At 40.7% G+C, this 26,892-nt stretch overlaps 1 protein-coding gene across 1 annotated transcript; it reads left to right on the top strand.

Moving 5' to 3' along the window:
- The first annotated feature begins 49 nt into the window (after positions 1-49).
- Positions 50-26,435, top strand: LOC134320621 (beta-alanine-activating enzyme-like). The gene is made up of 14 exons (XM_063002119.1): positions 50-313; positions 3,236-3,356; positions 3,968-4,230; positions 6,177-6,369; positions 7,085-7,326; positions 15,886-15,992; positions 16,262-16,434; positions 17,533-17,818; positions 17,907-18,025; positions 19,773-20,574; positions 21,713-21,876; positions 22,960-23,085; positions 23,648-23,779; positions 25,897-26,435. Exons 1-14 carry the CDS (start codon positions 81-83, stop codon positions 26,365-26,367), a joined length of 3,432 nt encoding a protein of 1,143 aa, XP_062858189.1. The 5' UTR covers positions 50-80; the 3' UTR covers positions 26,368-26,435.
- Positions 26,436-26,892: the final 457 nt, after the last annotated feature.

Genomic DNA, 26,892 nt, shown 5'->3' with positions numbered 1-26,892 from the left:
GTACAAAAAATAACATCCCTGTGCTGTGTGAATATTTGTATCAGAAGGAATTTGATCAGGACTAATGAAACTTTAAAATAATGGCATTAAAGCTTCTGCATGAGATGGTACGTGAGGCTGCATTAGAGCACGGTGATAGAAAAGCTGTTGTTTGGGATAGTTCTCAGTCTCCTGCTACTAATCTGACCTATCAGCAGCTTCTCACTCTGGGGAATGATTTGTGCACTAAACTGCAGAGAGCTATAAGAGAGATTCAGAATGTTATAGGAGTGTACTGTGATCTAAACATCCTCCTCCCAGCATGGATCCTTGGGTGAGTAATAGTCTTGGTACATCTATGTTTCTAAATCTAGGATCTGGACAACCAATGCATACATTTTTGATACGTTTACATTTCGTGGTAAAATTACACACCATCCACTTATTTGCCATGCCATAACAACAACAACATTAATAATAATAATAATAATAATAATAAATGCCAAGTTCAGAACACAACAAAACTAACTAAACAGGAAAGTCTTAGTTGACCTTTGAATAAAAAAGTGGAGAAACAGTCGTTACCTTTTTGAAATAGTGCATTCTGGTTGATCACCGGGTCCTTTCTGTGTGGAGTTTGCATGTTCTCCCCGTGTCCACTTGGGTTTCCTCCGGGTGCTCCGGTTTCCTCCCACAGTCCAAAGACATGCAAGTGAGGTAAATTGGAGATACTAAATTGTCCACGACTGTGTGATATAATCTTGTGTGAACTGATGAACCTTGTGTAATGAGTAACTACCGCTCCTGTCATGAATGTAACCAAAAGTGTAAAACATGACATTAAAATTCTAATAAACAAACAAACAAACAGTTAAAAGAGTGAGAGCCTAACCCAGCTCTCAATGGGTGCAAGGCACACAGAAACACCCTGGACAGGGTGCCAGTCCATTGCAGGGCTATGGAACAATTTTTATGTAGGTAACTTGTAACTTGTAGGACACAGCTGACAGGTTGTTAGCTAGCAGAGTAGGGTAGCCATAAGTAAAAACAAGTATATCAATATTTTTATAAATATTTGCAGAGCTTGTAGATGCACTGTAAAGCATTCCCCATGTTTTCAATATTGTGTCTCAACTTAAATTCCAGACTGTTTATAGAGACACAGTAACACCTCGTTATAGACTAGACACACTCAGGATTGAGTACTGACAGCCCTGTTGAATCTAAACATTACTTAAATAAAAACCTTTCCAGCAATGTAAAGTAGACCAAATGTTCTAACAGTACAATATTTTGCAATCAAAAAGACATTAATGAAAAGATAAAAATGATAGTTATTAAAATATATAAATTTGACCAGAACTACCTTGATAACCGCCAAGCATTTTGGGATAATGTTATGTTGGCTTAAAATATCCAAAGTAAAATAAGTCCCCATACATATGGCATAAAGCAAACACAGTATACCAACAGCACAGTATACCAACTAAATGTGCTAGAGCACATTTACAGTGGGGCCAAAAAGTATTTAGTCAGCCACTGATTGTGCAGGTTCTCCTACTTAGAAAGATGAGAGAGGTGTGTAATTTTCATCATAGGTGCACTTCAACTATGAGAGACAAAATGAGAAAAAAAAAATCCAGGAAATCACATTGTAGTATTTTAAAAGAATTTATTTGTAAATTATGGTGGAAAATAAGTATTTGATCACCCACAAACAAGCAAGATTTCTGGCTCTCACAGACCTGTAACTTCTTCTTTAAGAAGCTCTTCTGTCCTCCACTCGTTACCTGTATTAATGGCACCTGTTTGACCTCGTTATCTGTATAAAAGACACCTGTCCACAGCCTCAAACAGACTCCAAACTCAACCATGGCCAAGACCAAAGAGCTGTCGAAGGACACCAGGAAGAAAATTGTAGACCTGCACCAGGCTGGGAAGAGTGAATCTACAATAGGCAAGCAGGTTGGTGTGAATAAATCAACTGTGGGAGCAATTGTAAGAAAATGGAAGACATACAAGACCATTGATAATCTCCTTTGGGGTCACGATCTCATCCCGTGGGGTCAAAATGATCATGAGAACGGTGAGCAAAAATCCCAGAACTACATGGAGGGACCTGATGAATGACCTGCAGAGAGCTGGGACCAAAGTAACAAAGGCTATTATCAGTAACACACTACGCCGAGAGGGACTCAAATCCTGCAGTGCCAGGCGTGTCCCCCTGCTTAAGCCAGTACATGTCCAGGCCCGTCTGAAGTTTGCCAGAGACCATATGGATGATCCAGAACAGAATTGGGAGAATACCATGTGGTCAGATGAAACCAAAATGGAACTTTTTGGTAAAAACTCAACTCATCGTGTTTGGAGGAAGAAGAAGAACCCAAGAACACCATACCTACTGTGAAGCATGGGGGTGGAAACATCATGCTTTGGGGCTGTTTTGCTGCAAAGGGGACAGGACGACTGATCCGTGTTAAGGGAAGAATGAACGGGGCCATGTATCATGAGATTTTAAGCCAAAACCTCCTTCCATCAGTGAGAGCATTGAAGATGGAACGTGGCTGGGTCTTCCAGCATGACAATGATCCCAAACACACCGCTCGGGCAATGAAGGAGTGGCTCCGTAAAAAGCATTTCAAGGTCCTGGAGTGGCCTAGTCTTCAGACCTCAACCCCATAGAAAATTTGTGGAGTCCGTGTTGCCCAGCGACAGCCCCAAAACATTACTGCTCTAGAGGAGATCTGCATGGAGGAATGGGCCAAAATACCAGCTACAGTGTGTGCAAACCTGGTGAAGACTTGCAGGAAACGTTTGACCTCTGTCATTGCCAACAAAGGTTATGTTACAAAGTATTGAGTTGAATTTTTGTTATTGACCAAATACTTATTTTCCACCATAATTTACAAATAAATTCTTTAAAAATCCTACAATGTGATTTCCTGGATTTTCTTTTCTCATTTTGTCTCTCATAGTTGAAGTGTACCTATGATGAAAATTACAGACCTCTCTCATCTTTCTAAGTAGGAGAACTTGCACAATCAGTGGCTGACTAAATACTTTTTGGCCCCACTGTAGTTTATGCAACAAAAACATTGATTCTAAATTGTATGTAATTATAAAAATATACATTTTAAGCTTGCATAGACAAAATGTATCAAATCAGTGTTACCAAGATATTTTTTAAATACCAGTTTACAACGCTAACTGTTTCATAAAATTTGCCAACAAGCTTGTTTCTATCTTATTTAAACAGAATTCTGCAGTGGCCTGCTGCTTATGTTCCTCTTGATCCAGCCTCACCACCTCTACTTACCATGAGAATGATGGAAAAATGTCATTTGAAGTTCTGCCTAATACAGAGCAGTTTGCTCCAGGTAAAACTGCTTCTTACAATAAATCTACATAGAGATGTGTGAGAATGCTTAATGATCATAATGCTAGTAGTTGTAGTTGATGGTTTGTTTAAAGTGAAATATTTAATATAGTAAAAGTCAGGCTAGTGACTCCCACCTCATTTGTACTGTAAACAGTCCTTGTAACAATACTGTTATACTGTTAACCTCTAATGTCTTCAGTATTCTTGATCAGGTTATTAAAATTATTCAAAATAATACAAAACTGGCACACATTCCAGACCACAATCAACTGTACTAGTATTATGGGGGAAATGTGCCAATAGTTCTATTAATTCAGACATACTGTGCAGCATGTGATTTTGGATTTAGCTTTTCAATTCTTAGTATCCATGTACTTATATATCACATTTTAAAACAAGTCTAATTATTATTTATTTCATCTATTGAACTATTTTTATGTAAGTAACTTTAGGACATAGCTGACAGACTGTTAGCTTGCAGAGTATTGTAGCCATAGTTAGAAACAAGTAGCCCAAAACCCTCATATTATAATGATAACAATCACTTTGAAAGCAGTAATGTAAACATATGTTTCATCTATAACTTTCTTTTCTATTTTTGTCACACAGCAATTTCTGAATGCATTTTCCAGATTGTTGTCTATTGAAGTCTGTGCAACATGGTCAGCACTTAACCTTACTTTAGTCAAGATGCACAGTGATCCACAGACAGAGAACAACCAAGAACCAAATCAACTCAGTGCAGCTGTTTCTAAAAGTGAACAACAGGCAGAACAGCTGGCATATGTTTTGCACACATCTGGAACAACAGGGCTTCCTAAAATAGTAAAAGTCCCACACAAGTGTATTGTACCTAATATAGTCCATCTCAGGTAAGGAAAACTCCTTTCTGTTGCAGGTGAAATTAATTAGAAATGTGAAAATGTACATACTGAGGTATTTGTAGTAGTAATGACATGGCTTTATGTCAGTCACACATGCTGGCTTTACACAGAAATGTAAATGTTCATGCTGGGCCGAACCCATTTACACAAACACAATGCCCACACCATATGACTAATATTAAAAACATGCACTACATCTAATAAGATATATGCTTTAGATTATTAATAGACATTTAACTGCTGATTGGAAAGTTAAACTTTAAAAGCATTTACAAATGATTCCACACATTACAGTGATCATAAACACGTCTCTTAAACTAGGTTTGATTTTTGCAACAATTAGATGCAATATCATGTGGAGAGGAATTAAAGTTGAATTGAAGTGCAATCACTGCAGTGGATAATGTCAAATGCAATACACACAACAACATTTCTTTTTCATAGTAACATGCAGAATACTTGACAAAATAAAAAGCAAAACCTCTATTTCATATATTCCAATTGCTGAACTTCTTGACTGAAAAACACCATGCAAGGATTTGCATTATAAAGAAAACAACAAAATGCTTTTCTTGGAGATTTGACGTAATACTATTGGTCTGGTGACATCTACTGTTAAAGCAGTAACACATCATGTCCCTTGGGAAACTTTTAGGGGGGAAAGTCCACAAAATGTTTAAATAACCACAGAACAAATCTTCGACCCAATCCCTATTAAAAGCCTGTGATTGAGCTGAGGAGTCAACAGCAGAGGACCTAGGAGCCTAAAGGACTTAGAGAGATTCTTTGAGCTCTTAGATTCCTGTTGCTAAAAATGCTACTACCTAGTGGGCAGTGGTAGCTCAGTGGTTAAGATGCTGGACTAGTAATCATAGAGTTGCTAGTTCAAGCCTCACCTTCACCACCGTTGGACCCCTGAGCAAGGTCCTTAACCGTCAATTGCTTAAACTGTATTCAGTCATAATTGTAAGTCGGGCGGCACGGTGGCTTAGTGGGTAGCACTGTCGCCTCACAGCAAGAAGGTCCTGGGTTCGATCCCCAGGTGGGGCGGTCCGGGTCCTTTCTGTGCGGAGTTTGCATGTTCTCCCCGTGTCCGTGTGGGTTTCATTGTAGTGCCGGTCCCAAGCCCGGATGAATAGGGAGGGTTGTTTCAGGAAGGGCATCTGGCGTAAAAACTGTGCCAAATTCTGCCCGCGACCCCTAACGGGAAGACGCCGGAAATGCCGACCCCGTAATCGAAAAACGGGACAAAGGCTGAGGAACAAGAGAGTCATTATTGTAAGTCGCTTTGGATGAAAGCGTCTGCTAAATGCTGAAAATGTAAATGTACTGACTGTAGGACAGTGGTAACTCAGAAGTTAAGGTATTTGACTAGTAGTCAAAAAGTTGTTGGTATAAGCCCCACCACAGTCAAGCTGCAACCGTTGGGCCCTTGTGCAAGGGCTTTAACCATCAATGCTTGGATTGTATTCAATCACAATCACAATCACAAGTCATTTTGGATGAACAAAAAGTGTCTGCTAAGTGCAATAAATGTAACCTATGATATAATGTGTAAAGTCTCCAATAAATGTATCTCACATAAGATTAAAATTCTCTTTTATTTGTGTACAGCTGAGCGTATTAATTATCAAAACATCTTTTATTGTTTTACTCATCTTTACAAAGGCTCCCAGTAATATGTAGCTACCTGTTACTGCAAGTATAATAAATCCAATATTTAAATACAGGTAGCCATACATCCATAATTGGTTCATAGGTTGCAGAATGTAACATTAAGTACTTTTTCAGATTTTTATGTTAGACTACTGAATTTATCGTAAAGATTTACTGGCATGTGTTTATCAGTATCCCTTTAGTCTTTTTATTTTGGGAGTTATTATTTTATAGATATGATGAGAGAGACTTATTTGCTTAAACCATGATCTCTTCAGATCTATATTTCAGGTAACTCCAGAGGATGTTGTATTTCTAGCATCACCTTTAACCTTTGACCCATCAGTGGTGGAGATGTTTTTGGCTCTATCTTCTGGAGCTTGTCTTCTGATGGTTCCCACAGCTGTAAAGAGAATGCCGGGCAGGCTGGCCCAGGTCTTATTTAAACGAAACACAACCACCATCCTACAGGTAAATATGCTCTCTGTACAAGGGTTCTATTACACATGTAGCATACTACTTGTAGTACTTGTAGTGTCACTAGTGTCACCCTGGGTTCAAGTCTCAGCGGCTGCTACAACAGTGACACTTCAAATGTGTTACAGCTCTATAATGCTGTCCGCCACTGGGGGGTAAAAAGGAGCAGCCTTCATGTGTATAAATGGGCATGTGCTAGTCTGTGGCCCTCTTTAGCCAGCATATATGCCATTAACTAGGCAAAGTTGACAATACAGTTGGGAGAATTTGAACTGGACCTGGGTAGCTGTCTTATCCTGGTCAGGGCCACAGTGGGTTTGAAAAACACTGCACACAGGGCAAGAATACACTCTGGACACACTCTAGTTACACCATGGGGAATTTGTATACCTAACAGATGGTAAAGTATGATCCAAATCCAAGTGAGTTGCAAACAGTCACTCAAAACAACTTTAAAAACTTTTAAACATTTTTTATTAGAGTTTAGTAGAGAACAAAACTCATAGACATGATCCAGACTGCCATTTCACTGATAAATTACGCACATACAGTTTATGCCACACTGATTCTTGGGACTGAAGTGCTCTTCCTGCACAAAACACAAACAGGTCCAGATGTATCTGAATTTTAACACAAAAAGCTTGCACATAAAATTCTAATATTTTAAATAGACAAACATAGCTTTCTCCTGTTTTGTCTTGTTTATTAGGCCACCCCAACATTAGTGAGGCGCTTTGGGGGACTTCTCCTAAAGGAGGAGGTACTAAGTGCCAGATCCTTGTTGAGAGTGTTGGCCCTTGGTGGAGAGCCGTGTCCATCACTTACTATCCTCAAAAGCTGGAGACAGGAGGGCAATAAGACTTGTATTTTTAATCTCTATGGCACCACAGAAGTTTCATGCTGGGCATGTTGCTACGAACTTCCAGACGACCTCTTCTTTTCAAACCCCATGTAAGTAAACTTTTGCAGTATTGTCAGGTGTTTGTGCTGGAAACTCTTATTTGTTGAAAGTGCTGGAAGTTGCTAAAGTTTTGAAAACCATTTTTACCATTATTAGCTAACAATTTTGGAACAATTTTTATGAGCTGTTTTATCCTAACACTAAGCACAAGACAGGAATACACAGGACAGAGCACCAATCCATCAAAGGGCTTTATTCATTCCCCTCTTAGACATAGCCAGTCATGTCTGTGTAGACACACGGATAGCACTGCTGAAATTCGGCCCTGGATCTTAGTGGTTGTGGGCTAACACAAACACCTAATGCACTCTTCATTGCAGTTGAAGTTTAAACATGACATATACATTCTGCAAGGGCAAAGCAAATAGGGAGTAGACACTGCTGCTTAGATTTTATGTAGGAAAATGTAACTTTTTTTGCCCTGATATATAGATGATTGATAAAATAACTAAAATTTAAAATAATATTTTAATACTAGAGAGGTGCATTTCCTGAAGAAAATGAGAGTGTGATTGCAGCTCAGCAGTAGTAAAGTATGTGAGGGGTTGAATACTTTTGGTCATATAGTTTTACATTTTTACATTTACATATAGTTGATGTCTAAATATTTTTGGTCATGTAGTTGGTGGGGCTGTAAATACTTTTGGTCATGTAGTTGGTGGGAGGTTGAGTAATTTTGGTCATGTAGTTTGGGGCATCTGAATATTTTTGGTCATGTAGTTGGTGAAGGTGTGAATGCTTTTGGTCATGTTGGTGGAGCGTTGAATACTTTTGGTCATGTAGTTTGGGGCGTCTGAATATTTTTGGTCATGTGGTGTGGGGGTGGGGATGGGAATGCTTTTGGTCATGTAGTTGGTGGAGGGTTGAATACTTTTGGTCATGTAGTTGGTGGGGCTGTAAATACTTTTGGTCATGGTGGGGGTTGAATACTTTTGGTCATGTAGTTGGTGGGGGGTTGAATACTTTTGGTCATGTAGTTGGTGGGGGTGTGAATACTTTTGGTCATGTAGTTTGGGGCGTCTGAATATTTTTCGGTCATGTAGTTGGTGGGGGGGTTGAGTACTTTTGGTCATGTACTGTAGTTTGGGGCATCTGAATATTTTTGGTCATGTAGTTGGTGGGGATGTGAATACTTTTGGTCATGTAGTTGGTGGGGGGTTGAGTAATTTTGGTCATGTAGTTTGGGGCGTCTGAATATTTTTGGTCATGTAGTTGGTGTGGGGTTGAATATTTTTTGTCATGTAGTTGGTGGGGGGTTGAGTACTTTTGGTCATGTAGTTTGGGGCATCTGAATACTTTTGGTCATGTAGTTGGTGTGGGGTTGAATATTTTTTGTCATGTAGTTGGTGGGGGGTTGAGTACTTTTGGTCATGTAGTTTGGGGCATCTGAATATTTTTGTTCATGTAGTTGGTGGGGGTGTGAATACTTTTGGTCATGTAGTTGGTGGGGGGTTGAGTACTTTTGGTCATGTAGTTTGGGGCGTCTGAATATTTTTGGTCATGTAGTTGGTGGGGGTGTGAATACTTTCGGTCATGTAGTTGGTGGGGGTTGAATACTTTTGGTCATGTAATTGGTGGGGGGTTGAGTACTTTTGGTCATGTAGTTGGTGGGGGGGTTGAGTAATTTTGGTCATGTAGTTTGGGGCGTCTGAATATTTTTGGTCATGTAGTTGGTGGGGGTGTGAATACTTGTGGTCATGTAGTTGCTGGGGGGTTGAATACTTTTAGTCATGTAGTTGGTGGGGGGTTGAGTACTTTTGGTCATGTAGTTGCTGGGGTGAAATAAATAAGATAAACACACAACATTTGCAATAATTTTCTTTATTCACATACAGAAGAATGTTCGGGGACGGGTGGAGGAATCAAACAAGGGTCTGAGCAGTCAGGAGGTGAGGGGGTCTTCACAGTGTTCAATGTTCTGCTCGGGGGGCATGTACGGGGGTTAGGTGTATGAACGGGGGAAGATTAAAACTGTCTGAGCTACAAATCCGATGTTCTGGTAGCATTGCTACACACGCTAATACGTTCCTCTAGCGCAGGACACGCCCTGTTTCGATGACTTTTCAGTTCTGTGTTGATTTATTGTCGATCGTGTGAACCGTACATCGTCTTGTCCCTCTGTCCCCCTCCCACACACACACTCACACACACTCTCACACACACATACACACACTAACCTAACTAGCTTGTAAACCGAGCCAGGCTGTAAACGTCTACCACAGTGTTAATCGACCGTATAGTCAGTGGTCGGTGACCATATCGGTTCGAAGAGGCTAACACGGGCGGACGCTTACGGTAGCTGGCCCGGTTTGCAAGCCAGAGAGTTAGTTTGAAGCCAGAGCAGCCAGCTAGCTAGCTAGCTACGCCAGAGTTAAGATGAGGCGAACCCCAATGAGATCAGAGGAACAAGACGATGAGAGGTGAACGAATCGATCGGCAATAAATGAACAAACCGAGGCGGAGAGAGACTCGCGGGGCTAGCTGTTAGCCTCCCGTCAGCGTGTGTAGCAATGCTGCCTGTTCAAACCGGTGTATATAATAAGATCCCCTCGACTCCTGCTGACTGGTTTTGAAGCTCTGATCAGGTGTAAAACTGACCATAGGAGCGGTCAAAGTCACTAACAAGCCTGGTGATGTGTGACTGTATGCCCTGCAGGTAAAAATAGCGGGTGCATTCTTGAGGGTAGCTTGGGTGGTGCTGCAGACACACAGAACATTTACGTTTAGAGAACCTGAGCTGCACGTGTGGAGCGTTTTTGACAGTACGTGATTTTTATTTTTTTTATTCGGACTCACCTGCACCACGTCCAAGTATTCCCGCCGCGCCAGATCATACATCATCTGCACAAGGAAGAGAATCCGAACTGTTTATTATCAACGGAAATCGCAGTAATTTCAGACTAACAAACTGAAAATAATCCATGACCATATGAGATTTTATTTATTTAATCTAGTCGTGTCCAGTTCCCAGATCATATTTCAACATTTCTGAGTGAAGAGGGCTTTGATTGAGCCTCTCTCCCCGGATATGTGTGACCATGCTTTATATGGAGATCCGTATCACGCACTTATAGCGTATTTAACCATGGTTCTTGAACCGGTTCTGTTCAGGTTTCTTCGAACCTTGGTGTTTTGTAGAGAACCAACCCGCGTTTCCACCAGTTTTTGGGAGCCAAGCCTGCGTCATCAACGGTAGGCATTACACAGCGAAAGTAAAGAGTAGTAACATGATGGTGGAGTGTGTAGATTATCTGTGGGGATTTGTGCTTCTGTTACAGATGTTTGTTTTTATACAAAAAGCATCGATCGAACTATTGGTGATTAGAAGACATAGACGTATTTGTCGTGGTTGTTGTTTTCTTTAGTTCATTGATGTGAGAAGCATTTTGCGCTTCGTTTTCACCGTGACTCTCTGTGTATTGAGCGATAAAACATCACTAAAGTTCCACGACACGAATAAACATCTGTGTGAAATAACTATTAAATCCAGTCTAAAAGCTCTACATGTATCTGTGTTAAGCCGTATTAAATTCACGTGTGGTGTTTATGCAGCTCGGGGTTCTGAATCCGCAAAAGCTTCACCTAAATAAAGCGTAACGTGGCTTAATGTACTAAAAGTACGACACAGACACTCTCAATTTCTCTTCATTATTACTGGTTATAAGTGCTCTGTACTGGTTATAAGTGCTCAGTGCTGCCCAAATTCATCAGTCATTGTTTTAGTACAACAAACCACGTTACGCTTTATTTTTCACGTTAAGCAGTGTTCGTACTGTCTAGGTCACTTTTACCACGTTATATCACACAGTTCATCGTTTTGAAAATATCAGCGAATATCAGCGGCAAACGGCTCAAAATTTAATGAACTTAGGTGAACTTTAAAATATGAAACTGCAACACAAACGCGGTTTTGCAGTTTCTCAAACCTCTACACTGTGACACGCCCATAGATGATGTCACGGTTCGCGCTGAAAAACCAAGTATTCTGTGGTGCCAGATTAGACCGCAAGTTCGCTGTCTGGAACTTCTTTTTTTCGGTGGAAACACGTGGAACCGGTTCAAAATAAAGAACCGGAACGGAACCGGAACCACGTCGGTGGAAAAGGGGTAAGAGAGTCACACACTGATCTCTGTTATCCCCCGTCTCGATGCAGCATCATCGCCCAGCCAACAGAGGTCTCCCTCCCCTTCCCCAATAATAGATTTTCTCACATTTATTTCTCACTAGATCTTTTGTTTTCCTGACCTGATACTGCTCGGTTCCCGGAACCAGGAACTTCAGCTTTTCTCCACGGAAATAAAAGTGCTGCAGGTATGTTCCTATCTGAGCATATATGAAGTTGCACTCCTCATTAGCGGCCATGAAGTCGCGTACATAGTTTTCCCTCTGTTCCACTGATACCACTGTGGTGTACTGACTGTGGAGGACAGAAAGAGCAAAAGTTTACACACCCTGGTGTAGGAATATACACCAATTGTGACCACAGAGGGTGAGGAACTCACTAGACGTATTCGGGTATCATCGGGAGAGGTAGTGGAACAGGGTTAAAGCTTGATGTGTCTGTAAGAAAACACAACAATGACGATTTTATTATAAAATAGACACAAACTGTAACAACAAAGCATCAATTTTGACATTTCAGGAAGAAAATGAACCACAGGACCAGATATTGTCTTAAATCCTTACCTGAAGCCAGGTTTGCCAGATTTGGCAGGTTTGCCAGGTTTGCCGAGCTGACCGCACGGCAATACCGTTTGTTGGCCACATTCTCGCCCTCGGCTTTTCTTTGACACCCCTGGCCTCTTGGTTTTATGCCCGTAGGCTCGTTGTTCGGCTTCTGCAGCTGCTTTTTTTCGCTCTGTTTGTTTCCGGTTCCTGCCGGTGGAGCGTCGGCGAAGGGAACCGGGTCTGAGTATACCGCTGTGGTGTACTGACTGTGGAGGACAGAAAGAGCAAAGGTTTACACACCCTGGTGTAAAAATATAGACCAATTGTGACCACAGAGGGTGAGGAACTCACTAGACGTATTCGGGTGTTTTCGGGAGAGGTAGTGGAACAGGGTTAAAGCTTGATGTGTCTGTAAGAGAACACAACGATGAAGATTTTATTATAAAATAGACACAAATTGTAATAATAAAGCATCAATTTTGACATTTCAGGAAGAAAATGAACCACAGGACCAGATACTGTCCTAAATCCTTACCTAGGTTTGCCAGATTTGGCATGTTAGGCAGGTTTGCCAGGTTTGCCGAGCTGACCGCATGGCAATGCCGTTTGTTGGCCACATTCTCGCCCTCGGCTTTTCTTTTACACCCCTGGTCTCTTGGTTTAATGACCTTAGGCTCGTTGTTCGGCTCCTGCAGCTGCTTTTTTTCGCTCTGCTTGTTTCCGGTTCCTGCCGGTGGAGCGTCGGCGAAGGGAACCGGGTCTGAGTAGGTGCAGGCGGGGAGGGCGTAGGTAGAGAAGCCCTCGGATGCACATGGAAGGTCGATCGACAAAAATTTTTCGAGACTCTCCACTTCACTGCAAAACATTAAATAAAGGGTTGGATTTAACCAGAAGCCGGGGTTTACCCCACCGGTCGGCTCAGTCCGTGTCCCGTCTGTGTGCTTACCAGGCCACCCACTGCTCCAGCTGAGCGAGGTCTTCCTGAGAGTATAGGGGCGCTTCGCCCAAAATCTCGAGGTACAGAAAGTCTTTCAGTGACTGAGAGACAGAAAAACAGGACATATTATGTAAAATAGGAAGATTCTTATTTACACCTTTAGTAATTGAACTAATTTAATGATAAACACCTCGATTCAATGTCTTCTAAAGCCTGTATTGATCCTGCAAGTGATTATTAGAGTTTATTTGATAATAAAAGCACCACAGGATCTCTTTTTTAGCATTACAAGACCTTACAGCAATGTAAAAACCCCCACCAACCAGGTGAAATTCTATTTAATTTCCACACCAAATCTATATTAAAAAAACACCAGATCAACAAACCAAACTGAAATAATCTAAAGCTAATCTCACGGCTCTAACCTCATCCATGTTGGTGGACCGGTTAAGATTTAGTTAGCTTTTGTAGTTTCACAGGTAGATAACGTGCTGCTCTCTGCTCTGTGGCTCAAATGCAAATGAGCACCTTCAGTAAAGCGCTGTGTCTCAGCCTCACCAGAGTTCCGAACCTCTCTGGTTACCGTGGTGAGACGGAACTCTCAGGTCTACTGTACATCTACTGTACAGAGCCACACACAGCTGAGCTGAAGTGGCTCAGTTCAGAGCCCAGGCTCTGAATACTGAGAGATTATTCACTCTTTATTCATCAGAACAGATACGTAAAAGCACTTTGTACAGATGTAAATACACCCTGATTTACAGGGAAGTGAAACACTGGATGTACACTCACCCTAGATTATCAATATATAATTATTTAATTATATTTATATATTTATTTATTAATATATAGCTTTATTGTCATTTCAGCTATATATAAGTACATATTAAAATGAAACACTGTTCCTCCAGGACCAGGACCAGGGTGCAACACAGAACACGAGTGCAAAACAATACAATACACACAGGATTATTCTATTGGATGGCTCACGTCTGTGAACATTTGTGCCAATTCAATTAATAAAACATAGTTGAGGTCAGGCACTGTCATGTGACCAGAAGGCCTGGCTCACTATCAACATTCAAAGGTCCTGGGTTTGATCTTCAGGTGGGGCGGTCCGTGTCCTTTCTGTGTGGAGTTTGCATGTTCTCCCCCTGTCTGCGTGGGTTTACTTCGGGTGCTCCGGTTTCCTCCCACAATCCAAAGACATTCAAGTGAGGTGAATTGGAGACACTAAATTGTCCATGACTGTGTTTGATATAATCTTGTGTGAACTGATGAATCTTGTGTAATGAGTAGCTACCGTTTCTGTCATGAATGTAACCAAAGTGTAAAACATGACGTTAAAATCCTAATAAACAAACAAACAAACACTATGAACATTCCAGTTTATCCCAAAGTTATTTAACATTTTAATTGGGTTGTGTTCAGGGCGCTGACGTTCTCCAGATCAAATCTGTCCAGTACAGTGGGATCTTGAAACTCGACATCAGTTGGTTTTGGGAGTGGTTTTGAGTTTCAAGGTATTTTTTCCCATAAGGATGTACAGGAAACCTGTCAGTGTGTTCCATGGTCCTGTGGAACTGCATATATTTAAGGCTAATGTAAAATAATAGGTTTGTTTTTGACACTTACACACTGAAAATAACACAAATATAAAAAGACACACTGAAATACAACTGAAAAACAATTAAAATAAATTTTAAAAACCAATTTACATTTACAGCATTTAGCAGACACTTTTTATCCAAAGCGACTGCAGGTGGAGGACAGATGACGACACCGTTGTGCGTAGCAGATAGAACAAATGATTTCGTAATTAATCCCCAACTTCTAAAATGCCAGCTGCTGTCAATAAACCCAGATTAAATAATAATCAATCATATCTAAGCTCCTACCTTATTCAAAATTCAATACTTTTGGTCATGTAGTATGTGGGGGTGTGAATACTTTTGTTCAGACAGGTCACTGTGTGTGTTCAAGCTGTCATTTGAGCAGAAGTTCAGTAGATCAAACTGCCTTTCAAAATAGAAGTGAATGGGGCCAAAAATGGGTATAAAAATGGGTATAAAAATGGGCGTGGCGGGTAAACTAGTACTCGTATCCAAATGCTGTAAACAAGGACCCGGTGATTGCAGCAATGGCGGGTGACTGTATGTGCATATTCAAAAATATCATAGAAGCCGCGGTTTCATAAACGAGAATTAAAGAGAATGGAACTGAATGAAAGTGAATAGGGAAAAAAAAATGGGCGTGGCAGGTGAGCAGGTGTGTGTGTCTAAAAATTGTATACAAGTCGCAGTGACATCAACGGGCCGGATGATTTAGGATTGGAAAGGTGTTGATATCTCGAAATTTAAAAAATTGAATGAAATTGAATGGGGCGAAAAAAGGGTATAAAAATGGGTGTGGCGGGCAAACGGGTGTGCTGATCCAAAAGCTGCATACAAGACATGCAGTTTGTGGGCGTGTGAATACTTTTGCCCAGACAGGTGACTGTATCTGTGTTCAAGCTGTCGTGTAAGCAGATGTTCGGTATATCAACCTGCCTTTCAAAAAATTATTGGAAGTGAATAGGGCAAAAAATGGGTATATATGGCATGTGAACGGGTGTGCAAATCCAAAAGCTGTATACAAGCAGTGGTGTCATCAGCGGACAATTTAGAGTTGAAACGGCGTCAATATCTCGAAAATTGTGGATGAAGAAAGCTGGACAAAAAATGGGTGGAATAATAATAAGAAGAATAAGACTAACGGATAACAACAGTGCCTACTGCAATCACATGAATAAAGAAGCTAATATGGAGTTGGGCCACCCATTGCTTCCAGAACAGTTTTAAAACTTATTTAAATACTATCCAGATCTTGAATGGTTTGTTGTGGGATGTTGAAGTAAAATGAATGATGGTCCAGAACATGTTTATTATTTATCTTATTTGAAAGGACAGCTGCATCTGTGCCTCTTGGGGAGCCTCTAAGGGACACTGTTGTGGAAGTAAGAGACGAGAGAGGATGTTTGGTGACTGAAGGAGAAGGCCAAATTTTCATAGGTAATAATACAGAACCATTTGTTCTCATTTCATTTAAACATTTTTGATATTTAACCAACTGGGTCATGCAAGCACCTTTATAAATTCATTGTTTATCAATCTGAAAGAAGCAGAAATTGTAAATAATATATAATATTTTACAATTATTACTCATAGCTATAACAGAAATACCAAAGCTTAAAGGTTGGTGCTATTAATAAAAATACTAATGCATCCAATGCATCCAAGGTATCATTTACCTGTGTGTATATACTGTATATATTTTACAGGTGGCCGGGAGAGGGTGTGTCTGCTAGACGATGAGATATGTACTGCTAAGGGAGTGATGCGTGCTACAGGGGACTGGGCGATGGTGCAGAACTCTCAACTATATTATCTGGGAAGGAAGGATAGGCTGGTCAAACGCCATGGCCAGCAGGTACACCTTAATGCACTGCAACAGGTGGGGGTCTTTCAGTGTAAATCACTTACTTGTATTGATGATTGTAAAGTTTTAGTGGATGTAATTTTTATAAAATAAAAATGTAAATTGTTAATGTGTTTTATTTCCCAACCTAAGAACCTTTACCCTGACTTATCCCCAGCCCACCGTCTTTTATAAAACCATTGAGAGTGTCAATTTAATTTTAAATACTTTACATAGATACTGGCATGTTTACCATATTTAGGGGCTGCAACGATTGACCATTCTGGTCCGCATACCTGATTTGGCACAGTTTTTACACCCTTCCTGAAGCAACCCTCCCTATTTGTATCCAGGCTTGTGACAGCCACACAGAGTGTACTAACAAGTGCACCTTCCAATGGATAGGCTATTTAGCCCCCCCATCCTCAGATATAGCCAATCATGTCTGTGTAAATGACCAACCGGCCAATAGCGCCATTGAGATTTAAACCCCGGATCTCAGCACCAGTGCGCTAGTGTATGTTTCCACTGCACCCCCTAGATACTAGCAATAATTATATAAAATAGATTATTAACTAAGAGTTTTTCTTGGTTAATTAAGTTTTATGCACTGGAACAGAATTTCTAATCACCCTACTTTACTAATTATTGTCAGATTAAGACAACACCAATGCTATTGTTGCTTTTCTGATGTAGTTCATATTCAAGTAATTTGGGATACAGCCTTTTTTAATAACAATTAAGTCTGCAAGCCAGCTGTTCATCTTTAAATGAGGTTTCATTGACTATTCAAATATGATCAAATCAACAATAATTGTTTTTAACATAGACAATGGTAGTGCATGGCAAAATACTTATCATAGTATCCAACAATAATAATATGAATATGTGAAAGGCTTAAAGCTGAGAAGCTTTGGCCATGACATTATTATCCTTTAGTACTCCAAATACCAGTCAAAAGCACTATTTATAAAACAATAAGACTAAAATCCACCATCAAAGATAAGGTGAACTTAAAAATGGAAAAATATATCAAAGCTTATCAGTCTTTCCGGTTCTCTCCAGGTTTCTGGATTGTTTAACCTTTCATAATAAAGTGTTTTATAGTATTTCTGTTTTTTCTTTCCGTGCCAGGCTTTGGAAAGTTTGCCTGAGGTGGATACCGCTGTGGTCAGTCTACATGACAGCAGCAGATTGGTAGCTTTTGTAGTGCCCACCTCCAACCACAGAAACATCGCCTTGGAACATAAGGTTTACCAAGAAGGTCATGTCCACAACAACACTGAGGTCTTAGAAGACTCATCATTTTCCTCTACATCTCTTGAGATGGCAGTTTCTCAGGGACTCTCTCAGCTCGTGCCCAGCCACTGCATTCCAGATACTGTGTTACTGGTTCCAGAACTGCCACTCACCAATCATGGTATTTTCTACGCCTTTATAACAGATATTATGTTTCTGATTGTAACACACAACCTTGTTTTACTTCTCTCATGGTTGTGTTTCAATAGGGAAAGTAGCAATGGAGAAGCTAATGAGAATGTATGAAAGACAGAGAGAGATCAGTGGTAAACACACTGCACTGGAAGATGTAGAGACTGTAAGGGAAAGACTGCAGACACTATGGAAGGTACGAGGATTTTTGTATATTTCTTGGATCCTACAATTCAAAGTCTGGATCTTTAATTTCACAGTCAATAAAAACTGGTTTCAGTATTACATGCAGCCATCACAGATGTACAGTACCGACACCTTTTGACCTGCATGAGGCAGGTTCATATGGAGAGCACTAATCTCACCCATTTTAGTGTTCAGGCACCATCGATCAGCCAGCAGAAGCTGCAATTGCAGCAGTTATAAGAAAACCCAATTCAGCCATTGTCCCGCCCTCTAGAGACACAGCCAGTTGTGTGTCTGTGTAAGCGTCTGGATGGCTGATAGCAAAGCTGACATTCGACCTCAAGATCTCAGCACTGTGTGTTAGTATATTTTACTGCTGTGCCACCTGAGCACCAGTCTTATCATTTTGGAAGATTTTTGGCTCACCCTTCTTCAACAACATTGCTTCAGTTCACTGTTGTTTGAGGGCGTATGTTTATGCACAAGTCCCCACGATTTTCTGGTGTGCTTGGGATTGTTGTCCTATTACATGATCCAATTTTGCCTCAGTTTAGTTTTCGTCTAAAGTTCATTGTTCTCTCAGTGACTGCAAGTTTCACAGGTCTTATGGCTGCAAAACAAGCCTTAACAATGAACACTTCCATGATAAGGCATAACATGGTGGGTAAATGACTGCATGTTGAAATATTTTAGTGTTTTAGCTGTCACCCTTAATATAGTAAAAGTTAAGGCAGCAGTTTTTTATGGGCCATTTGAGACCTGTGACACCAAAATTTAAGGCCAGCCCCTATATGCTTACAACATACTACTTCTGTATATTAAACTAGCTTTGGGTCACTGTTTAAGTCATCCTAGCTAAGGTATAGATTTATGCATTTTAGAAAAGAGATATTTTGTAGGGCGGCACGGTGGCTTAGTGGGTATCACTGTCGCCTCACAGCAAGAAGGTCCTGGGTTCGATCCCCGGGTGGGGCGGTCCGGGTCCTTTCTGTGCGGAGTTTGCATGTTCTCCCCGTGTTCACGTGGGTTTCCTCCGGGTGCTCCGGTTTCCTCCCACAGTCCAAAAACATGCCACCAGGCTAATTGGAAACACTGAATTGTCCTATAGATACCTAGCCGCTAGATGCACAAACCAGTGCATTGTAGTGCCGGTCCCAAGCCCGGATAAAATAGGGAGGGTTGTGTCAGGAAGGGCATCCGGCGTAAAAATTGTGCCAAGCTGACCCCTCAAAACGAACGAGACAAAGGCCGAGGAAAAGAAGAAGTAAAGAGATATTTTGTAATATTAAATCAGAAATCCATAAATTAAGGAGGTTATGGCTACTCACAAATACATTTATTTATTTATTAGGGTTTTAATGTCATGTTTTACACACTTTGCTTACATTCATGACAGGACAAGTATTTAATCGTTACACAAGATTCATTAGTTCAAGTCGTTAAGTGTCAAACACAGTCATGGACAATTTTGTATTTCCAATTCAACTCACTACCATGTCTTGGAGTATGGGTGGAAACCAGAGCTCCCCGAGGGAACCTTTGCAGACACTCTCACACATGCAATGGCTTCTAATTCTATATTTTTAGTCATCTGGGCCTAAGTAACAGTTGTATGGTCTTCATCGACTTCTAAACACAAACAAAATAACCAGGTCATAAGAAAAAATACCTAAAAATATAAGCATACTCTATAATTTAGTAACACGTAGAACCACATTAGCAATAATAACTTTGTTAACTTTGTTTGTGTGTGATAGGAATGTCTTGGTCTTCCAGATGATGTGGTCATCACAGAAGATGCCCACTTCATGTTAAGTGGTGGGGATTCCCTTCAAGCTCTGCGGCTCTTTGATCACATCACTCTTACTATGAGAGCGTCCTCTACAGGTCTGCTAGAGGTCATTCTAGACGGCACTTTCTCAGATGTACTGAAACACATCACCACACCAACACAGCACAATCCTAACCAGACATCATCCAAGAGACAACTTGAAGATTCTACACTAGCTATACCAGCCAAAAGATACCACACAGAAGTGACCTCCAACATAAACCCGGAGACGCCCATCTCACCTGTAGTTTTCTCAGAGAGAGGAAGTATGGGATTTGTACTCGTTAGAAGAGCTGGAGAGGTTATAGACTGGAATTACTCTCGAAGTAGAAAGCAGAGTAAAATTACAGAAGACAAGTCACAAGATTCATCAAGTGGAAATATTAGTACCTCATCTCTGAGCAAACCAAGTCAGACTGAGTTCTCGGTAAGACCCATAAACACAGACCAGGATATTCCATCTGGAAAGGAGAAAGGTCAGGACATCACATCAGTGGATCTACCTCTTGAGATGTGGGTCTGCTGGAGCTCCGATACGGGCAGATGTGTGGACGCCTCACCGGTCCTGCTGGTACGTTCTGATCGGGCCATCGTCTTCATCGGCTCTCACTCACACAGACTGCAAGCTCTGGATCTGAGCACTGGAGAGGTGCTCTGGGAGCGGGTGCTAGGAGGCAGACTAGAATCCTCTGCGGCTGTTTCAAAATGTGGGAACCTCGTAGCAGTAGGTTAGTAGTCACAATCTGGATAGCATAACATTGAGATGCAAATGAAATGCAAGTTTATCATGTCCAACAGTATTTTGTTTCAGGAGTAGCAGCCATTTAAAAAGGAGACTGGGAGTGACAATGTAGCCACTAAAACTCAACACTCTGTCACCCCAAAGCCTCTCTTGTTGCATAAGTTTATACTTTTGACCATATAAAGTAGGTAAAGGTTACCTTGCAATATGATAACCTTGTATAACCCTAATAATAGAAAAAGGAAGAAAGCTTGGGTAGCACAGTAGCTCAGTGGTAGCACTGTCGCCTCACAGCAATAAGGTCCTGGGTTCGATTCCCAGCTGGGGAGGTCCGGGTCCTTTCTGTGTGTCTGCGTGGGTTTCCGGGTTCCTCCCACAGTCCAAAGACATGCAAGTGAGGTAAGTTGGGGGTACAAAATTGTCCATGACTGTGTTTGACATTGAACTTCTGAACTGATGAATCTTGTGTAACCAGTTTTTTTTTTACACTGGATGCCCTTCCTGACTCAACCCATGTATTTGTTCGGGCTTGGGACCGGCACTAAGGGTGCACTTATATTAGTTCACCCAGTGGTTAGGTTCATGTAATGTCATGTGCCTTCTGTATTTGTGAAACATCTTTATTGGGATTTCAACCCCTGGAACTTGGGCACCAGGACCTTGTGCTGTGAGGCGACAGTTCCCCACCAAGCCTATATTACAATTTAAAGCATTGTAACACATTCATGTAATTAATAATATAATTAATACTATGACATTGTAATTAATGATTAATAAGTAATTGTATTAATATTTGATGTACCTGTGATAGCTCAGTGGTTAAGGTACTGGACTAGTAAACAAAAGGTTGCTGGTTCAAGCCCCGCCACCACCAAGTTGCCACTGTTGGGTCCCTGAGCAAGGCCTTTAACCCTAAATTGCTCATCGTGTTCCGCTCATTGTGTAAGTCGCTTTGGATACAAGCGTCTGCTAAATGCTGAAAATGTAAATGTACCTCCTGCTCAGGAAAGTTAATACAGTACTTTCAACCATTAACAACAGGTTACAGTTGGGTGTATTGACAATTGTAAGCTCTTATTTCATTAATAAATAAGCTGCTATGTAATTTTTTGCCTTTCTTTTAGGCTGTTATGATGGACAGGTGTATTTTCTGCATGCGGACACAGGAGAGACATGCTGGATGTTCAAAACAGAAGATACAATAAAGAGTTCTCCCACTGTAGATTCTCAGACTGGACTGGTTATTGTTGGTTCACATGATGGACATGTCTATGCTCTTCAACCACAGGTAAACGCTGAAGTAATTATTTACTTAGCGCCTATTTAATATTAGTAAATACACTTTGTAGCATAACTATTCACCCCTTTAACTTTTAAAAGACAAAATGGACCATTTAGACTATTAACAGCAAAGGGTGAATATTATACAGACATCTGTCATGGTTTGAAAGTGCATCAGGGACCATGGCATGAGTGACTTGCATATGTGTGAAGATACCGTTAACATTGAGGTGAATATTAGGGTTTTACAGAGGCACATGCTGCCATCAAAGCTACGTCTTTTCCTGTAAGATTCATGGTTATTCTTTGCCCACAACAACAGAGTGTCTGTCCAGATCTGTCACCTATTAAACATTTATACCTTTCAGAATCAGGTGTAATTACATTTCTGGAATGTAAACAATCTAAGCGTTAAAGACCTTGCTCAAGGGCCCAGTAATGGCATCGGAGGGGTTGAACCAGCAATCTTCTGATTACTAGTCTAATACCTTAACCACTGAGCTACCACTACCCTCATGCATCGACACATCCAGCATTGATCTCACTCAAGGGTCCAAAAATGGCAACCTGGCCCTGGTGAGGCTTGAAACAAAGAGCTTCTAATTACTAGCCTAGTAGCTTCACAACTGAGTTACCACTGTCTACGTATTTATTTTGAGATCACATTTTGAGCACATGGGCTCCATTAAGCTAATTATGTGACTTTCGGATAGCAACTGGATGTACCAGATCTAATTTAGGGGTGTTACAGTAATGGGGTAAATATCACAGCTTTAGTGTAAATCATTTTGCAGTGTATATAAGCTTTAATACATTTAACTTTTGTGTATTCATGACATACTGTATACAGTAAGTTCAATTTAGATTCATTTCAGAGTTAAATAACTATGCAGTTTACTGTATATCGTTCTCTATAATTAGTTAAAATTAGGATTGTGAGGGAGGGGAAACATTGGTGTTAAAGCTTGACAAACTGGTGAACCCTGAAAACCATTTGATTTCTGATAACCTTTGATATTTTATGTGAATCTGTATGTAGCATTTGTCTTATGTGAACACATTCAGTTCAGTGTGTTTGTGTGTGTTTCAGATGAAGCAGTGTGTGTGGAAATACTATTGTGAAGGTGGTGCAGTGTTTTCCTCCCCCTGTGTCCACTCTTTCCCCAGACGGCTGTATGCTGCCACATTGAGAGGGCAGCTCCACTGTCTCAATCCAGTGAGTCCAGGCTATTCTCTTTCTGTATGAGAACATCAAAACCGACTTGATTGTGATGATAATAAGTTATATGTGATGATAATATACACATAGACATAAAGCTTTGTTTCATGCTAAACAGTTTTGTGTGAAGTACCTAAGACTTGATAAATAGCACCAATACTTTTCTGAATAATTAATATGAATATTTTGTGTGTACTTAGTATCAAGTATCTATGTTTCATTTTAATTAACTGTTTAAGAGACTATCTGCAGATGAGATATTGAGTTACCTACTTACCTACCTATCTAGCACACCTGCATATAATAATGTAGATGACTAAAATAAATACATAAAAACTACACTGTTATATAAATTAGTATTATAGTCAAGCCATTCATCTTGCATATGGTCAGTAACATTTCAAACGAATCAAATAAAAGAATTAAATAAAAAATAAACCTTGAATAAATGAACCCTTTTATTTATCCTAGCATCCCGGACTAGAGTTTAGATATCTTATTTCTTATTTCTAGACACAGCATTTATAATGATCTAAATAATTCTTGATTCTTTCTACAGGATAGTGGTAAACTTCTGTGGAAGTACTGCAGCAAAGCTCCATTTTTCTCCTCTCCTTGCTGTTCTGTTACCTGTGTGTGCATTGGATCAGTAAGTGGAAACATCAGTGCATTAAACCATGATGGAAGTCTGGTAAGAAAATATACAACAGATACTTTAATTATTACTTTATTTAGATTTAGATTAAATAAAGATAATTAATAATGTAATTTAATTACATTTTTAAAAAATAAATAAAAATTTAAATAAATGAATAATAATTTAATAAAGATCATTTAGATAATTAATAGATATTTAATTATTTATTTATTTAGATAGAGCCAAACAGATAAAGACAAAACTTTTATAGTAGTAGGTATATAAACATCATTTAGCGGGCATAATTGCCAGTGCCTGCAGGGAGGAGTGACCGGAATATGTGGGCGGGTCTTCAAACGCTGTGTAAGGACCCTGATTGGCTGATAGAGGTGCCTGTGCAGAGAGCATGGGTGGAAAAGGGTCCCGTTAAGGGCTGCACGCAGGTTGGAGGAGGAGTGAGCAGCAATATGCCCACCTCAACATACACTGATCAGCCATAACATTAAAACCACCTCCTTGTTTCTAAACTCACTGTCCATTTAATCAGCTCCACTTCCCATAAAGAAGCACTTTGTAGTTCTACAATTACCGACTGTAGTCCATCTGTTTCTCTGCATGCTTTTTTTAGCCTGCTTTCACCCTGTTCTTCAATGGTCAGGACCCCCACAGGACCACCACAGAGCAGGTAATATTTAGGTGGTGGATAATTCTCAGCACTGCAATGACAATGACATAGTGGTGGTGTGTTAGTGTGTGTTGTGCTGGTATGAGTGGATCAGACACAGCAGCGCTGCTTTAGTTTTTAAACACTGTGTCCACTCACTGTCCACTCTATTAGACACTCCTACCTAGTTGGTCCACCTTGTAGATGTAAGTCAGAGACGATCGATTGTCTATTGCTGCTGTTTTGAGTTGGTCATCTTCTAGACCTTCATCAGTGATCACAGGACATGTTTCCCTCAATGAACTGCAGCTCCCCAGTGCCAGCAACACTCATGCAGCCCAAGACCATGATGCTACCACCACCATGCTTGACTGTAGGCAAGATACAGTTGTCTTGGTACTTCTCACCAGGGCGCCGCCACACATGCTGGACACCATCTGAGCCAAACAAGTTTATCTTGGTCTCGTCAGACCACAGGGCATTCCAGTAATCCATGTTCTTGGACTGCTTGTTTTCAGCAAACTGTTTGCGGGCTTTCTTGTGCGTCAGCTTCCTTCTGGGATGACGACCATGCAGACCGAGTTGATGCAGTATGTTGCGTATGGTCTGAGCACTGACAGGCTGACCTCCCACATCTTCAACCTCTGCAGCAATGCTGGCAGCACTCATGTGTCTATTTTTTAAAGCCAACCTCTGGATATGACGCCGAACACGTGGACTCAACTTCTTTGGTCGACCCTGGCGAAGCCTGTCCCGAGTGGAACCTGTCCTGGAAAACCGCTGTATGACCTTGGCCACCATGCTGTAGCTCAGTTTCAGGGTGTTAGCAATCTTCTTATAGCCCAGGCCATCTTTGTGGAGAGCAACAATTCTATTTCTCACATCCTCGGAGAGTTCTTTGCCATGAGGTGCCATGTTGAATATCCAGTGGCCAGTATGAGAGAATTGTACCCAAAACACCAAATTTAACAGCCCTGCTCCCCATTTACACCTGGGACCTTGACACATGACACCAGGGAGGGACAACGACACTTTTGGGCACAATTTGGACTTGTTCACTGTGGGGTGTACTCACTTATGTTGCCAGCTATTTAGACATTAATGGCTGTGTGTTGAGTTATTTTCAGAAGACAGTAAATCTATACTGTTATACAAGCTGTACACTGACTACTCTAAGTTATATCCAAGTTTCATGTGTATAGTGTTGTCCCATGAAAAGATATAATGAAATATTTGCAGAAATGTGAGGGGTGTACTCACTTTTGTGATACACTGTATACTGTGTATTTGTAACACCTCTTAGTCAATCCTGGGAGGAGGATAATAGTCCAACCATAAATATAAAGCCACCTGCATCCTGTAATCAGACACTGTCAATTTAAAATGCTACAGGAGACACAAACATTATATATTGACATATAATATACATTTAAACACTATAGTTTTTTTATGCACAAAGTTACAAGTGTTTAATGTAAACTTATACTCTTATTCACCCTTTTTTCAGTTATGGGAGTTTGTCACGGATGGACCCGTCTTTTCATCACCAAGCTTTGTTTCACTGCCATCTCTGACCAGTGACGAAACCAGATCTACTGAGTATGACAGTTCCGCATCATTGTCTCCAGCAAATCAAGCAGTTGTATGTGGATCACACGATGGCTCTGTGTACTGCTTAAATTCCAAAGATGGATCAATACTGTGGCGCTTCCAGACCACAGGCAAGGTGTACTCCAGTCCATTTGTTTTTGATGGTTCTCTATGGGGCACTAGAACCCTGGTAGCTGCAGCTTCAACTGATGGAACAATGTGGATATTAGATGGAGAGCAGGGAACGCTGAAAGCATATTTTGTCTTTTCAGGAGAGCTCTTCTCCTCTCCTATTGTGTGGGGACGAAACATAGTTGTGGGATGTCGGAACGACTATGTGTACTGCCTGGAACTGTCTAATAGAAAGGAACGACCGAATAATGTTTAAAGTATGCAGTGTGTTAGTAAAAGTAACCACCTCTGCATCCTTATGTATCGAAGACTATGGACATTAATGTGGAGCTGGTTTTCCCATTGTAGCTAACAACTATGGAGGAACTGTAAACTGTAAGAACATTGTTGAGCACTGTTTGCATAGTAGAGCTACTGTATATTTTATACACAGTGTTCTAGTTCATACCAAAGGTGATGGATGAGGTTGAATTCAGGATTCTGTGCAGGCGATTTAAATTCTTTCTACCTTTTCTTCTTGATGGACCTTACTTTTTGTACACTGGAATTGTGATGCCACACAGAACAGCAGCTGAAGGTACACAATTCTGTAAAATGGCATTTTATGTTGCAGCATTTTGATTTGCCCAGCCCAAAACCATCAAAAACACAGATCATTATTCCTCCTCCACCAAACTTCACAGTTACAGCATAGTGGATTCAGGCAGGTAAGCAGACTACCAAATGGTGAAGCCTAGAATATGTTTCCACTCTTCTAATAGAGTCCAATGGAGTGTTTTAC

The sequence above is a fragment of the Trichomycterus rosablanca genome, chromosome 9 (genome assembly GCF_030014385.1).
Source record: "Trichomycterus rosablanca isolate fTriRos1 chromosome 9, fTriRos1.hap1, whole genome shotgun sequence".
NCBI classification, from domain to species: Eukaryota; Metazoa; Chordata; class Actinopteri; order Siluriformes; family Trichomycteridae; genus Trichomycterus; species Trichomycterus rosablanca.
The sequence above is the reverse complement of the archived record's forward strand: the minus strand, read 5'-3'. Positions and strand labels throughout refer to the sequence as shown.

What these genes read in the sequence shown, in the direction of transcription:
- LOC134320621 (XM_063002119.1), top strand. Translation starts at nt 81, where the DNA reads ATGGCATTAAAGCTTCTGCATGAGATGGTACGTGAGGCTGCATTAGAG. An exon ending in ACTGCCACTCACCAATCATG is followed by an intron (nt 17,819 to 17,906) that starts GTATTTTCTACG and finishes GTGTTTCAATAG; the next exon opens with GGAAAGTAGCAATGGAGAAG. An exon ending in TCTATGCTCTTCAACCACAG is followed by an intron (nt 21,877 to 22,959) that starts GTAAACGCTGAA and finishes TGTGTGTTTCAG; the next exon opens with ATGAAGCAGTGTGTGTGGAA.